General features: G+C 40.0%; 1 protein-coding gene across 1 annotated transcript; it reads left to right on the forward strand.

The window, feature by feature from the left end:
• Nucleotides 1-627: 627 nt before the first annotated feature.
• wfdc1 (WAP four-disulfide core domain 1) lies at nt 628-14070 on the forward strand. The gene is made up of 7 exons (XM_075469369.1): nt 628-1152; nt 10553-10748; nt 10938-11021; nt 11921-12061; nt 12576-12626; nt 12727-12786; nt 12883-14070. Exons 1-6 carry the CDS (start codon nt 1060-1062, stop codon nt 12783-12785), a joined length of 624 nt encoding a protein of 207 aa, XP_075325484.1. The 5' UTR covers nt 628-1059; the 3' UTR covers nt 12786; nt 12883-14070.
• The last annotated feature ends 2897 nt before the right edge of the window (nt 14071-16967 follow it).

Consider the following 16967-nt stretch of genomic DNA (forward strand, 5'->3'; position numbering starts at 1 on the left):
AGGTAAGGTGGGGGGGACATGTCCTACTTTGAGAGGAAGTAACTTGGGAGATATGTGAGAGGGGAAGACCAGTGAAGCACAAGATGGAGAACGAGACAGAGAGGCCCCTCTCCCTGAAACAGACCGCATGCCTTCATTTTGCATGGGTCAGTGCCGCTGAAATCACTCTGCATCTTCTCCAAACATATTATACGAACTTATATACTTCAAAATTCACACACACAAATCTGTATACGTTTGAAAATTTGTGTTCTCATCTCCACTGACATTCAAGTTCTGAAGATACTGTCTTAAAAAACAAATCAGGATATAATCAAGTACGTTGGACAGTTAATAGTTAAATGGCATGCGTGAACTCTAGACGAGCAGTCAAGTACATTCAAACCCCATGCTTAGAAGAGGAATGTTTTTTCCCTCCAACAATACTGCAGACAAGCAAAACATGTAAAGAAAAGCCACAGACTATAAAACGTGTCTCAACTGCACATTGACACAAGTCTGACAAATTTGCAGAAAGATCACCAGATGTGCTTCAAGATGAAACAAGGGGGCAAGGGGGAGGTCTCTCACACACTGGCCTCTCTAATACTCTCCCCTCTCTGCTTTCACCTCCCCTGCTCTCTCCCAGAGACATGTGCGCACGCTGTGCCAGTAGACAGCCTCAGCTCTCAACAACTGATGTACAGACAGCTGCTGTTCCTCCCTTTTGCTCCTTTTTGCACTTAAAATCATTATTCAGTTTCTTCCCCTACTCTGCCTCTTTTCATTCGTCTGTACTTTCCCCTTCCTTTCCTCTACTCTGTCATTCTGCACTGCACTTTTTCTCAGCCGGATATAAAGGCAGGTCCTGTCGGAGGGAGAGGGCTTGTGTAATCTCTGGCTGCACATGAGCACCCGGGAGTCATTGCTTCAGCTGGAAAGGCAACGTAGCAGTGGACCTATAAACACCTACAGCAAAAACTCTGGAACAAGAGGAGAAAGAGGGAATACATCTAAGAAAAGAAAGGAGAAGACTTTTTTAAGGGGAAGAGATTGGAGATAAGGTGGAGTTTACAGACCATGCCGGGCTGCTTGGTGCTGCTGATGTCCCTGTTGGTCCTGTCTACAGGAAGTGATGCCAGAAGAATAAGAAAAAGAGGTCTCAACCATAAGGTGAGTCTACTAATCTCCCCTTTGACTTTAACTGCACATATATGAGTTATATGAGTGTGTAGATATTCTGTCTCTATCTTGTGGTTATTCAGAGTATCCTCCAAAGTGGAAGTAGGTGAAAGCTCACAGCACTACAAGACAGTACTGGGTCTGTAACAGAGAGGTGCTTCACACATCAGGGCGGTTTTGTGGCTGAGGTGAGAGATGGTCAAGTTGACCAGAGGCCTGAGGTGAAAATAAATAACAAAAAGTAGAAGGAGTTAATAATATGTGGTATGTAGGTACAAGAATAGTTTAATATCATTGGTTCTTGCAGAGAGTTAGATAACATGTCTTTGTGGCTGTAGTCACCCAAGTAATGAATGGAAATAGCTCTGGCCAGAGTGAGAAATAAGTCCATGCACCAGCACCTCTGAATTTGTGCATTCCATTATACTGTATTAGATAATGTGCCAAATGTTTCGAGTAAAAATTTATGGCCTGAGATGACACTTTTTCACTTTTTATGATATTCATTGGTGAGATCTAGCAGTTTGTTTGCAGATTGAATAATCGAACAAAACAAATGAACACCTTCTAAAAGATAATTCAATGTTATAGAACAGACCACACAGAAGTATATAGAACAATCTAAAGTTGCTCTGGAACATTTAACATTTATGGAACATTTAAGACATATCCAGTGCCTGAATAGTATGCAATTGGACATCTCGTATTTTTCGTTTAAAAAAAAGGTCCATATGCCTTTTGCTTAAGCACTTAGAATTACCATGACCATGATAGCTTTCTTGAGTCTACACAGAAACATGAAAAATGCATGTTAAACATCCACACAATAGTTTTGTACGTTTTGCTTATAATTCTCTAGAGGACTAGTAAAGAATCACAGAAGTTATTCCAGTGAAAAAAGAGACAATGCTTTGATTCTAAAGCATGAAAAATGTATGCACGTGTTTTTGAGTTTCAATGAGGATCAGAAAGTGGCATGTGCAACAGGTTGGAATAAGTCACTGATTTTCAAGTTTCCATATGAGTAATTAAAGGGCACGCGGGATGTTCAGCGTTTGTTGGTGTGTGTGTGTGCATGCGTGTGTGTAGAGGATTATTAGGGCAGGAACTGAACTTGCAGACCGGGCCCCTGCTTGTTAACTCAGCTTAGTGTAGCTGATTGATCATCTCTAACAAGGGCTCACTGTAGCATGCTGCATGCTCTCTTTCTCTTTCTTGTTCCCTCTGTAACCTTTCATGACTCAATGTTCTCACTTTCTGACTTGTTTATGCTTCCACTGGCCTTTTCTCTCTCTCATCCTGCAACTCCTCTCTCATATAAATTAGTTACCCTCCACTCTCTCCCTGTTCTGCTCTCTCTTCTCACCCATGTGCCCCTCTCAGTTTATCACCCTCTATTTTCACCCTTTCAAATATCGTTCTCTAGTCTTCTCCTGCTCTCAGGACGGGCCAAAAGCACTGTCTTGCTGGTCTCTGCTTCAAAGCCGCTGTAATTGGAACATGCTGAGATGGCTGTGGAGACTGAGTTTGCCTTTTCTCCCTGAACTTTTTCATCTGCATCTTTCAATCTTTTTTTGATTCCCACACATGCACACCCTCAGTCTCATTCATAACAGCAGGGCTGTGCAGAAAGACAAATTATAGTCACTTAATGGTGCGTCTTGAAAGGAAAATTGGTAAATCTAACAAACCAAAGACCACCGACATGCTCAGTACCTCTTTTCCTTACTAGTAACATTGTCCCCCTTATTTTACTGGACAACATTTCAACCAGATTTGTCTATACAAATCCCACAAAATTCAAATGTGTAAAAAGCATCTATTTGGCCGAAAAAATTGGAAATTTTATATATGTATGTACAAAAATTAGATCACAAATGCTTGATTGGAGAGTATCGATATGTTGTTGATTAATTGTACAGACATTAAGTTTTTGTTTTTTTTCAAATGATCAAATTCTCTTAAGACCAAAATCAAATGCAAAAGCAGTGCACTTTTTTCTCGTTTAATGTCTTCCAAGTTCAAAGCGCATCACAATAATGGTTCCAAATATATTCATTCAATGACCACTTGAAGGTACAAGGAGGTTTTGAGCTTGAAAACGTTTTGTCAGATAAAGAAAGATCCAGAATGTCACTCCATGTCACATGCTTCTTTGTCTTTCTGTTTCAGAGAAGCCTGTAATGTGAAATGCTTTTATAAAACACCTTTATGTCCGGTGCAACAATTTTTCACATTCCATTACAATTGGTTTTTAATCAGATTCACAAAACCTATTAACATGTAGTGGACTTATGGCTTTGGGGCCCCTGAGGATCAGGTTGGCTCCTTTGCCCAGTTGGTAATTTAGCCTTGTTAATTAAAAGTTCATTTAATAGCATAATCAGTGTGGATTAGAAATGTATTATTAGAATTTGTTCATGAACATTTTCTGTATTTTTCATGAAATCTGCACTTCACTGTTAATGTAAAATGTGCTTAAAATTATTTGTTTGCCCTCTAGATCTAATTTGGGGGATTGGTCATAGTTTTCCTCATCGAACATATAGGCTTTAATGAGAAAAATGTCCGTACTTTAGAACCGATAGTCCTACTCACTGGTGGCTTGTGTTGTGCTTAACTTGCAAAATTATGAATAAAAGATTCATAGCATAGCAATAATGAGTTCTAAAGTAAATGCATTAGATGGGAAGTTACAAACAAACTGATCAATAGCAAAAGCTGTGGAAGAAGGAGAAAAAAATGTATTGCAATTCTTCTTCTTCTTGCTTCTAATCACAGAACACTTTCTATTGCAATTTCTCTGAAAAATACACACCAAAGGAATGCAACTGACAGGATCCGGATGATAATGCATATTTGAGATTTTGGGAGTTATGTGTGCTTCATAAGCCAAGTACAAAAAATCTAAAGGAAAAACTATGAAAACAAGATTTTTGCCCATCGTCTATGTATGAAAAAAACACCTCAAACATCTCAGTCCAAAACTTTGGAAATTTTCCAAATAGCCCTCAGGATTCTGAAACTCCAAAGTTAAGTCTCACACACTCACCCATACACACCCCACACACACATTAACCTGACTGTTTAGTCTCAAACAGCAATAACACAGTCTGGTTCAGGCATCTGCCTGGGCATGCCACTGCCCGGTGGTGTAAGCATCATAAATCTGCACAGTTTCATTTATGTGATGTGATGTGGACCATTACTGTATGACACCACTTGTTATTAAGACAGATACCTGCAGATGAACAGAAACAGTTCTGCTTCCTGTTCTTTGTCTGGCCTGCTGTTTGACTTGGCCAGGGGCTGTGAACAAAGCAGAGATACACTGCTTATGTGCTGTGGAGAATGTTTAATGTTTATGGAATAGATACTATTATCTTGGGAGGCAGCTGGATTCTCACGAGATTTAGAGGATTACAATCAGGCATTACTTGGTTTGTAGATAGAACAGTAGTAGCAGTAATAGACAGAAAGTTCAAAGGATTTTTTTAAAGTGCTTGCACTTCTGCCCATCACAGGTTAAAAGTGATCATTAGTAGAGAGATAATGGAGTCAGATGGATAATTCTTTCTGCACATGGATTATGTTTTTCAGTATAGCTGGGGAAAATATGGCTAGCGCTAGAACCACTCATTTACTTATTTAGCGGGGTAAGCTAATCATCGACACTGCAAAGAAGTTCATGTAGAAAAGAACATTTGTGACCTGGGCCTTCTGTAAATATAAGGATGTGCAAAGGTGAACAAAATGAAAGGAGGAGCAAAACCAACTGAAGCCAAAACAAGCCAATTTCTGTGAGCAAAACGATTGCATGACAGTTTGTAAAATAAGTACATTGGTCCATGTAAAATTGCATAGCAGTTTCACATTGAAAGCTCAAAAGTTGTACAACAGCAGGGTCAGAAATTAGTGTACATGGTTAGGTTTCTATATTTAAAAAAAACACAACTGGGGTTAGAAAACTACACCTTGTTACGGACTTCATGGTTTAGTAGTAGTCTCAGTTCAAGCTGTTAACCTGTCACCCCTCCTTGTGTCATCAACTTTAAGCACCTGTCATGAAATCACAGCATTTTACTGAGCTGCTTTCTGGTGTAACCCGGCCTCAAGGCCTCATCGAAAAAACAAATATTCATGAACCCCTATTTAAAGTTTCTTTAGAGTCATTTTCACCACAATATTCCCAGTTGAGAGAGATGGTTTAACAATTTGTTATGAAGATGGGAGTAAGTGCAGTAAGTCATCCAGTAAACAAGCAGTTATGTGAAATGGTTTCGCTGCAGCTCTAAGCAGAACTAATCCCATTCAGATGATGTGAGTCAGTCAGCAGCACGTTACCAAATTTAACAATGGAGTCAATCACTGCTCAGTACCACAGGTTCACATACACAAACCAAAATCATAATCTCTCTTCCAGAGCAACTGCTAGTTCTTACTTGGCGACTTTTGTTTCTTCTTTGGCTGTAGCAGAGTGAAAATAACACTCCAAACAGTTTTCCCAACACTAATTTGCTGCATTCACAGCTGGTCTAAATCTGCTTTGTTGTTTAAATCACACCTCATACACATTCAGTCTGTTCATCTGTATTTCAAGATTAAACATGACTATTCTAAATGTTTCATGTTTTTCCCAGGTGTCCCTGTTTTTCATATCAGTGTGTGTTATCTCCATGTATTAAAACTCTCCCCTCTAACTGATTTACATCTTATATGTTTGCCTTTGTCTCCAACTATGTACATGTCTGTCTACCTTACTGTCTAACTGGATGCCAGCATAGGACAGGAAATTGGAGCTGACAACCCAAAAGATAACCAGATGTCTGCTGTGGGTTCCCTCATTTAGTATTGGATATCTGAAAGGTTTAAGTTGACACCTCAATAAAAGAACAGGGTCTTCTTTATAAATCATATGCCTGCACACCCATGACTCCGCAATGTGAGTGGGTCTGTTTCTGGCTCTGAGTTCACACGTGTTTGAGTGCATGAATACTTGACCACAAAGGAAGCTGAAATGTTTCGTATCTGTCTGAGATCTCTGGGTTGAACCATAAACTTTCTGATCTCAGTTCAGTTATGGAGCCAGGCAAGGTCTCTAGTGGCATCTCTCTACAAACCAAAGAACAGGAGCATTAAAAAGAAAGATGAAAAAAACAATAAAAACACAAATTGTGCTGCTGGGATCAAACCTTACCACAACCATCGCTGCTTTTCAACACCAACAATAGTGGAAGAAAGAAAAAGGGAAGAGAGATAAAATGTCACAGACAGAGATAGAAGAAAATGTGCCCACAGAAAGACATGAACATCACACACAGGCCTGCTGGTAGTGCTTCTACTGGAGGGCAGAACAGCAGACAGGAGTATAAATAAACAATGTGGAACATCAGAGAGATGTGAGCAGGATTGTGTGATAGAGCTCAGGATTAGAGCACAGCAGCCTGTCTGGCATGCATAAGCATGAAAGTGGAGGAAAAGACATGAAATAAGCCCAGACACAAAAGAAGTTACAGTAAAAGAAGAATGACATACAGATTGGCAAAAGTATAATAAGAATGCAAGAGTGAGAAGCAGGATCTGTGTCGTTATCATTTCTAAGGCTGTAAGATCAGTTATCCAATCTATTCAGTATTGCCTTTACTGTTTGTGTACAAATAAGTTTACATTTAACCCAAACACACAGAGTCAAATAAACAGGAAGGGCACCGTAGATCTTTTGTTGGAGAGGCTTGCATGAGACATTGAGAACAGATCGGATATGAGACAAGGGGAGAAGACAGTGGTCTTTACGTAATTATCAAATCAGAGGAGACTTTGAAGTACTCATTCATAGATTAAATTACACCAGGAAACATGCTGAAGGATTAAAGTGGTTCCCAATGGTCCCTGTAAGGCTTTGCAAATCTTGTCAGCACTGTTAAAATGAATGAATGAAAAAATAAATAAAAAGTTTTAGCATCAATTTATCTCAATTATTTTATCAATAGGCCAAGTCTCTCAAATAAAATGTTAATATTTCTCATTTAGGTTGTTTCAAAACACAGTGAGGAAAGGCAAAGCAACTCCAGACGCCACAGACATTTGTATTGATCTCTGCAAATTAAGACATAAAGCCCTTGTAAAGTTGGGGAAACTAACAGAAATTGTTGTTTTCTTTAATCACTGCAACAAGGAGCAACCTCAACATTTATTCACACAGCTTGTACACAGCTACTGCACCTCTTAATAGGAAAATTGGACTGAAGAATATCCATTCCCTACATCAATTCTCCATTGCCGGCAGTAAGTCGGACATGTTTCCTGTGAGGGTTGGACTCCGTCAGGGCTGCCCTTTGTCACCGATTCTGTTCATAATTTTTATGGACAGAATTTCTAGGCGCAGCCAGGGCGTTGAGGGGGTCCGGTTTGGCGACCTCAGAATCGGGTCTCTGCTTTTTGCGGACGATTTGGTTCTGCTGGCGTCCTCAGGCCGTGACCTTCAGCTCTCACTGGAGCGGTTTGCAGCCGAGTGCGAAGCGGCTGGGATGAGAATCAGCACCTCCAAATCTGAGACCATGGTCCTCGGCCGGAAAAGGGTGGAATGCTCTCTCCGGGTCGGGAATGAGATCCTTCCCCAAGTGGAGGAGTTCAAGTATCTCGGGGTCTTGTTCACGAGTGAGGGACGAATGGAGCAGGAGATTGACAGACGGATCGGTGCGGCGTCTGTAGTGATGCGGGCTCTGCACCGGCCCGTCGTGGTGAAGAAGGAGCTGAGCCAGAAGGCGAAGCTCTCGATTTACCGGTCAATCTATGTTCCTATCCTCACCTATGGTCACGAGCTGTGGGTAGTGACCGAAAGAACGAGATCGCGAATACAAGCGGCCGAAATGAGTTTCCTCCGCAGGGTGTCCGGGCTCTCCCTTAGAGATAGGGTGAGAAGCTCGGTCATCCGGGAGGGGCTCGGAGTAGAACCGTTGCTCCTCCGCATCGAGAGGAGTCAGATGAGGTGGCTCGGGCATCTAGTGAGAATGCCTCCTGGACGCCTCCCCGGTGAGGTGTTCCGGGCCCGTCCCACTGGGAGGAGGCCCCGGGGAAGACCCAGGACACGTTGGAGAGACTATGTTTCTCGGCTGGCCTGGGAACGCCTCGGGGTCCCCCCGGAAGAGCTGGAGGAAGTGGCCGGGGACAGGGACGTCTGGGTCTCTCTGCTCAAGCTGCTGCCCCCGCGACCCGATCCCCGGACCAGCGGAAGATGATGGATGGATGGATGGATACATCAATTCTCCAAACTTCAAATCCATTCTCTGACAATGAAATTATTTCAGGGTGAGAACAGCGACGCCCATCAGCGACGCCCATCCTGTCTGCAGCAGCTTCCTCCATCACCTTATGTGGGACCTTCAGCTACTGTCAGGGCAGGTGGAGGACATAATCCCTCCAATGAGTCCACCCAGTTTGCTGTAAACCTCTGAAGGGATGTGCACAAAGGGCATCCCTTGCAGATGAGAAACAAGTTTAATCAGAGTACCTCCTGCATTTCCAAACTTCTCAACAAATCTTTAAAGACCCAACCACACAGCAAATAATGCTTTTTCAGCTGCTTAGAGCTTGAACAGAGGGCAATTTGACTTATTTTCTTGGCTCTTGAAGACATCTCTCAAGTTCTGACCCGCTGACGGGTAAAAGAAAAGAAGTCCAATTTCCTCCCATTCAAGTTCAAGTAAAAATCTACACCAACATATATTCTTATCTTTCTCTTATTACTAAAAGTTCACAATCATAGATGAGGGCAGGGATGTTGGTTGACAGCTGAGTCAATATTTCAGTTTCATGTCTAATTCAACCTCTAAAGCTCTGTTTTCTGAAGGGAAGGTGCTGACCGCCATTAAAGCTGCATCAATGGCAAGTGCAAATGTATTTCTGAATGGGAGAGTGAAAGAAATCCCAAGCATTCGAAAAAATATTCAAAATGTATTGACATTCAATCCGTAAAACAAAAAAAATCATCACTGATGGGAGAATTTATGATTTTACAGGTAAAATCAGTCTGCATTTCATAATTATCTTGGACAGCTGAACATCTAATTGAGGGGTTTGAATGTGTGTGTAAATAAATTAATGTTTCTTCTAATTAAATCACTTTTCTTTACTTACAAGTCAACAAATGCCTTATATTGATACTAATTTATCAAGTACATACCTCAAACTCTCATTGCAATACTCCAACCGATTACAGTAACATGTGGGCTCTCAAATTAACTTTTACAAGCTGCAACTGAGCCACAAGTTGTTCCCTCCATCAATCCATGGTATTCACTCCAACCGCAACCCCTAATAACCATCCACCCACTAAGCTCACAGCTGCCAGGCCGAATTAATGTGTTTAAAGTGAACACACATACATTTTCTTGTGTTTTTACTGTAGATTTGGAGGAATAGTCATTTAGCCTGACAAATAAACAGCACAGTTTTAATGAGCCTGTAAACCCACAAACCAGTTTCGTAATTACAAATCTTGCATGGACAAAAACATCATTTTCCTTGGCAGAGCTCTAACATTCTCAGGAAGTCAAAGAACTTCATTCACATGACTTATAAAGGTACATATTTCTGTGAACTTTGTAATAAAAAAATCTGCATTCTGATACTTAACTACAATCCGGGAATAACAGTTTTCACAGTCTTTTCCTAGATAGAAAGACGAAAAATGAAGTGCTTAAAGAAACACCGTCCACATAAGCAGCAGTCTGTTATTCACTGATTTGTGGCAGAAAAGGAAAAGGTGTGGTATGAGGTGGAAATTGGAATACGCGGCTGCTTGTTCCACGAACGCAAAAACAGTGCACGTGAAAATATGAAAGCAAATGTGTGACCAAGAGCAGCCATTTTTCTCATTTCTAATTTCCATGTGCACAGCCCAGAATAATGAATTTCCACCTGTGACACAAAGCATGCAATATTCCATACCAGCCATGTAAAACAACAAACAGGTCCTCCCACACATTCTACCCTGAGCACCCTCAAACCAGCAAGTGGAAAATAATATAGAGCTGCATCTGGTAAGAAAAAAAATACTCAATACAGATATCATGAGTGTGTAAAAGCTTAAGACTGAAGACTGTATTTTGTTGGTCCAGGTTTCCACAGCCTACTTTTTCTCCTCAGACTAAGTAGGGAAGTGTTCCCACAATCAATCTCATCCCCTATCCAGGTCAAGACATTAGCAATCAGGCATTCAGATCTGTTGCTGCCATCTGGTGGTTATAAAGCAAACTAAGCACAATTCTAGTATCACTGTATGAACATCAGCGAAGAGACTCTCGTACGGTTAAAAGGTCATCACCCAGGAAAAAAACAAACCCAAAAAATTATCTGTCCCTTGATATTTGCTTCTTCTCTGACTTTTTAGGACTATGAGTACCCCAATCATCCCCAGTCCACACAACACCAAAAGAATGACCGATGTCCACCGCCACCTCAGATGCTGCCAGAGCGAGCTTGTGAGGTGCCAGGCTGCCGCTCAGACTCAGAGTGTGAGCGGCATAAACGATGCTGCTACAATGGTTGCATCTACGCATGTCTGGAGTCAGTTCAGCCGCCACCAGGTCAGCAGATCCAGCAGAATCAGGCTTTGAATTAGAGGATGATATCAGTTTCCTTACTTTTTTTTTTCACTAATTCTATTACCAACAGAAAATTATAGGGGTTTACAATCAAAACACAGAAATCAACAGTTTGGGTGTCCTCCAATTGCTGTAGCTAATTGCATGTCTATATTTGTGTATTCTGAGCAGTGCTGGACTGGCTGGTGCAGCCCAAACCTAGGTGGTTGGGGGGCAATGGCTGGCTGCTAGACGGCCCAGAGGAGGTTCTACAGGGTGAGTACACACCTGACCTGTCAATAAGGTCTGCACGAGCCAACATTTGTAACTGCCCATAAGTGATCAAACTGCATCTTAACCTTCACAAACCATACTTTGCTTAGTGAGTATAAATACAATAAAACTTAAGAAGTGCCTTCCATTAAATTCCACAACCCCTTTTGCCTCTAGTGCATATTGGAACATTTAATTTCTTTTCATTCATTTTCACCATTCATTATCAAAATTGTACCAACAAATTCTTAAATTCGGTCCAAATTTTCCAAATTTTGTTGAAAGTAAATTAAATTCATTATTAGAAATAAAGATTTCTTTCATTGTCAATAGCATAGATTACAATTGACCATGGAGGTGAACAGACTGCATTTTTTCTGCATCAATTTATGGTGGAAATGTCCTAATTTCTGTCATGGAAAACACAGATTTCAGGGTGAATGCACATCGAAATACTGAACATGTGCAAATGAATATGCATCCCAAGCATCCCCTTGAAATATTTGCCAACGGTCAAAAGTCTCAGTAGACCCAAACATATGCATCCACATGCATATAGGTTGGGCAGAAATTCTGCATATTAGTCAGCTCTTCTCTGTGTCTCTCTCTGTATTAGTATACACATAACGTATTCTGAAGTTTTAGCATTTCACATGCTGGCATTACCAGAAAGAAAAAGGCAAATTAGTTGAAGGCAAGCAAAGAGAATTACTTCAAAATATGACCCCTGATTTTTGTCATGTCCTCTTGTTGAAACTGAATTCTGTCAAACAATGTGTATTGGGCTCCTCTTTATTTCATATTTCATCCCAGCATAGGTTTGTGAGCTGTGCTTTTACGGCACTTATACTGACTATAGTAAGTAGCCCAAGTACTTATTTGGTATATTTTTTGCACATCAGCTGAGGCCTGTAGTACAACTGAGGATGGAGACGAGCCTCTTCACTGTCCTACAGGCTACGAGTGCCACATCATAAACCAAGGAAACCCTGAAGCCGGCATCCCAAACCGGGGTCAGTGCATCAAGCAACGCGGCAACTCCGGTATGGCTTGACGTTTTTTTCCTTGACTTTTGTGGTCATAAATGATTACTATGTAACTTTTAATCCAGGCTTTGAATGCACATCTTTACCAGTTTTTATTTCAAGTTCAAAACAAACCTCCTGTATACTAATCCAACTAATCCTCTTGGTCTTATTGAACTACTCTCAAAGGTTTGTGCTCCTTTAAGAATAAATGAGTGGGTGCAGGATGCTGGACTGTGCCAGCAGCTGTCTTGAGTCTTGGCAAATTGTGTGCTGTTAAGTGCCAGGTTTCCTTTTTTAAATGTATCTAAAAATATACAAACTAAAGTGACCTGGCAACACCACGAACTGATGATGTATGATTAAAGCTGTTGGCAGAGATATTAATCTAACGATTTAATAAGGACAACTTAATGTTTAAGTTTGTTTATCTTCATTTATTTCATTATCAATTGAGCAGTTATATGAAAGGTTTATGATAAAACTTTTGCTTTGATGGTTTTGTTTTGTCTTTGTTGTCGTTTCCATACAGATGGACGTGGTTTGAGGCAGAAATACTTTAAGGACTACAAGGACTACTTAGGTAGGTTTTACAAAAATACCTTTTAAATCATATTATACCAGAAAATATTGAATGAAGTTGAGGAAGCTAAAAGACATCACAATGGTTTTCTCTCTGACAGGATCCAGTTCAAACAATGCAGTAGGCTATGAGAAACATCATCACAAGCACCTCGGATGAAGTATGTTTTCAGCCACTTTGAACCATCATATTAAAAATCCTCTTCATATGTGTCCTCCTTTACCAAAAACAATATGTTTTTCATATCCTTTCTTAGATCAACCTGACCTCAGTCTCAGCTATGACCTTAACACAACCTCAGACGTCAGCCCAGCCCCATTTGATCATCTCACAGCTGAACCAGCAACAGATTTGACCTATTTAACCACACCTACCTACAGCTGCTACCTCCTCTTTGCAAAGCCCTGTCTTGCAGTCTCACCTCTATAACTTGTCCTTTGGGAGACAAGTGTTATACTTATGTCATGGAGCCAAAGAAAAAAGTGTTTCTTTTAGTCTTATGTCTGTGAAGGCAAGGATGAGGATGTAGATGGAAAAGCAGGCAAAGAGAAAGCAGGGTGTGGACCAAAGCTGTTAATATGAATCTCACAGGAAATTAGAAACCAATCCTATTTTTTTCAATTCTTTGCAGCACTCTTTCTCTCTATGACACATTCTTATTCTCACAAAGACAAACTCTCTAACCTTGTGACTGGACAACAGAGAAAATCAAAACCACGTGGGTCTCTTGGGCATTCTCAGAGGAACTTTGCTCAAAGTTGTTCCTCTGAAATCTGGAAAGTTTTATAGACCAAGAGGAAAAACTCCAGCTGCAGTGGCTGTATGTCTGAATCAACTCCAAATAGGATTCAATATCAAAACTGATAACAGTCATTATCAGCATTAATACTTTAATGAGTGTATGGGTTATAACACTTTGAAAGATTTAAAACAATTATGTATTTGTTCCAACCAGAAGATGCTGTACTAAAAGTAAATATGACTAAATAGATTAAAGAGGTTTATTTGAGGTACTTCTCCCATTGGTCACAAAAAAAGCTAATAAAAGTGAATATAAAAACCCACATCTGTACATAAACCAACATATGTCAAGTGATCACTGCTACAAATATTGATTTACATTAGATTATCCCATTAAAATTAAACCGCATGTACCCAATCTGGAATTTTCCAATGGAACATGTCAAAACAAATATCTACCATGGCATGATCACTTGAGTATTTAAAAATGTGTTTGTGTGATCTGATAATAAAATTAAAACATAAACCGTGAATCCAGTCTGTCTGACCCTCATAAACTCAAACGGTGCTCTGTTAAATTGCTACCTGATAGATGTATAAGCTGAAGGTGTGAAACAAATCCATGCAGAATATAAATGAATGTTACTCTCTGACTGGTGCTACATTTCTGCCTTGTGTATTCAAATAAACCTCGTGACTGAAACCATTTTTGTCTCTTTTTTCCCTGTTCCAAGGCATTTTACATTTAGACATTGCAGTTTCTGCAAGCCACATAAAATGCTCTGATAATGGGTCATTATGTGCATTTGGTCATTAGCTTACTGTCTAGGCATAGCAGCACCAAAAACAAAACAGAAATTATAATTATATTATATATATAGGTAATATTATAATTGTATTATATATTATTGATTATATTAAATAAGATTAACTAAGATTTCTAACAATACTAAATAAGTGACAATAAAGGATATTCTGATCTTTGTGCAGAAATACTCAGGACGGACAGTATGTGGGTTAGGACATGACATAAATTATCTCCCATAAAACAAAATATATGAAAAAGTAACACTGATTATCTTGCTGTAGTTAAACTACACAAAGTTGTTTATTAGGAGAGGGATAAAAATAGATATTAAAGGTGCATCAGTTTTCTTACATAATGACCCACATGACAAAGCCAGTATTTCCTGAATCATACTCGTTTATCTGTTAATATTAAGGAGACACCTGCACAGATTATAAACAACAACCCAGTGTAACTTGATAAACTGCTTTTCAATCCCTCAGCTGTACGTGATGAGAAGAAATGATGTGCACCTGGGCCTAATTATTCAGTGATGGATAATTAAATAATCTTTTGAATAACGCTGAGTAAATTTTCTCTTTTCTTTTGTTAAATCGGATGTTCCAAGACATTTCTGAAAGCACAACCACTCTCTGCTGGACAACACCTGCCAAAAAATGTCCGTTTCACATCAGATTCAGGCAAAGCTTGCTCAGTCGTTAGACTTACATTAACACAAAATACTAAAACACACATTGTGCCGTAAAGTGATGGATGTTGCTTAACCCAGCACAACACACAAGTGTAACCTACAAGCAAAATTATTTAGACAAAAAAAAACGTGTCCTGAAGGTGAAGGCTTTCAGTGCCCTCTTGGTCATTAACAATTGCTCAGTTTGCTCCCTCAGGTCGAAGCAGAGTAATTTTTTACTTCCCATGCAAAGCCAGATCCTTCAAACATTCAAGCCCTATCAGTTACAACGTTGAACAATTTTGTGTGCTCTTCTGTCCACCACATTTTCTTTTTCCTATTTGCCTTAAGAGGAGGCATGGGATGCATATTAGTTTGCACGTGTTGAACATGTTTTTTTTCTCTTGGCCTGTATTAATATTTCAACTAAAGGAATGGTGTAAACCATGAAACCTTTTGGAGTGACTAATTATTGTTGTATCTTTTAATGAAAGATCTAGTCTCAGTTTGAAAATTTGATTTTAAAGACAAAAAAGTTTGGGGCTTATACAGCCAGGGGAAGGGTGATCGCAGAATTACTCTAAACCAGGTCGCATTACTGCGGGAGACAGCATGTGGAAAATGTATATCCCAGTGGGTGTCGTTCTCTCCTTTTGTCTAGTGCTCTCTCACATGCGCGCGTGCGCGCACACGCATGCACCTAAAGCACCTGCCTTAAAGCTGCGTCAGAAAAAAAAAATGCACCTTCCTACTGCCTGTGGCGAGCGTAACAGTCATTGTTTTTTGGATGAGCTGATGGTGGCAACGCTGCGCATCCCAAAGACAGTTCAGCCGTGTGTAGTATCCTAAAAGGTTGAGCATGTCGCGCGTGACCGTTTCATCACCATCACTCTGTTGATTATTTTACCATGAGCGCACCGAGCAGGTCGTCAGAGAAAAGGTCAGTGTGATGGTCTGTTTAGAAGTTTGAAAACGATTTATAAATGTACGAACAATATCAGCCTTTTTTTTCTTTTGTCGTGATATAGATGTACACTAATGTGTAATAATACTAATTAAACAATAGTTTGTTTGATTAAGTTACCTGTTTACAATAAAAACTATAACTTCGTTATTTGACGGCTCAGTAAAAGAACGAAGGACTACATGTGTTTTAGTAAAAAAACAAAAACATTTGCCCAGAAGGTGTCAGTGTAGTTTTCACAAAAAGCTACTGGAGATGACTCCCATACAGCTGTGACTGTCTATAAGAGAAAACCAGCTCACAAATTTATGTTATCCCAAAATTGTATTCTTAATGCGCTTCTCATTTCAGTCAGAGTCAAGGGCAACAAGGACGGAATTAGCTCTTTTGTACAAGAGTTTCATTTCTGAACCCTGCGTTGGCACGATTGGAGAATAGTTTCCACGCATTTACACATTTTGGTTTCTGTTCAACTCTCTTCTTTTATTTGGACAGGAATGGCTACAAAAACAAGCTGGAAAAGCTATTAAAGGAGAGAAAATGCACCTTTCCCCTGCTGATCAAGGTACAGAGTGAGAAATTTGATTCTGAAATGTTTATCATGTGTCATTATATATCGTTTTTTTAAGTCTTGGACGGGCTTTTTTTTTCTTCTTAAATGACAGTTAAGTAGATTTCTATAAGTTTTATATCATAAAAATCTTTTTGCGAAAGCCACAGAAGACCCCCAAGCAACGAAACACCCCGTTTCCATCTACAGGGCCATAAAATAAATGTTATTTGGGTGATTGTGTGCACTCAGCAGAAGTGATTTATTAGGGAACATACTCTGCTGTGTAATGTTCCTGGCCTGCACCACTGAGCGATCTGAGGTTGGTGCCCTTTTCCCATTTGTTCCCAAGAGCAAAACTACCCAACCCTGAGGCATTGCATGACCACATAGTGTGTGAGGTACCCTGCTCTGACATCCAGGTTTACTCCAACGTTTGCTCTTCCTGGAAAGTTCCACTGCTTTCAACTCAGCCCTACATGGACACATTTATGCAGCAGTGGAGGGATTAGTGTGTTTCTGACCTCCCTCACTGAGCTTTGCCATCACTGCAAAGTGTGACTAAAACCTTTTGATTTTAAACACTGTACAGGGATGCGTACTATTGT

Source organism: Odontesthes bonariensis, chromosome 7 (assembly GCF_027942865.1).
Source record: "Odontesthes bonariensis isolate fOdoBon6 chromosome 7, fOdoBon6.hap1, whole genome shotgun sequence".
Lineage (NCBI taxonomy): Eukaryota > Metazoa > Chordata > Actinopteri > Atheriniformes > Atherinopsidae > Odontesthes > Odontesthes bonariensis.

Coding starts and splice junctions, on each gene's coding strand:
- wfdc1 (XM_075469369.1), top strand. CDS start 1,060: ATGCCGGGCTGCTTGGTGCTGCTGATGTCCCTGTTGGTCCTGTCTACA. Junction 12,062..12,575: donor CAAGCAACGCGGCAACTCCG/GTATGGCTTGAC, acceptor GTTTCCATACAG/ATGGACGTGGTTTGAGGCAG. Junction 12,627..12,726: donor GGACTACAAGGACTACTTAG/GTAGGTTTTACA, acceptor TCTCTCTGACAG/GATCCAGTTCAAACAATGCA.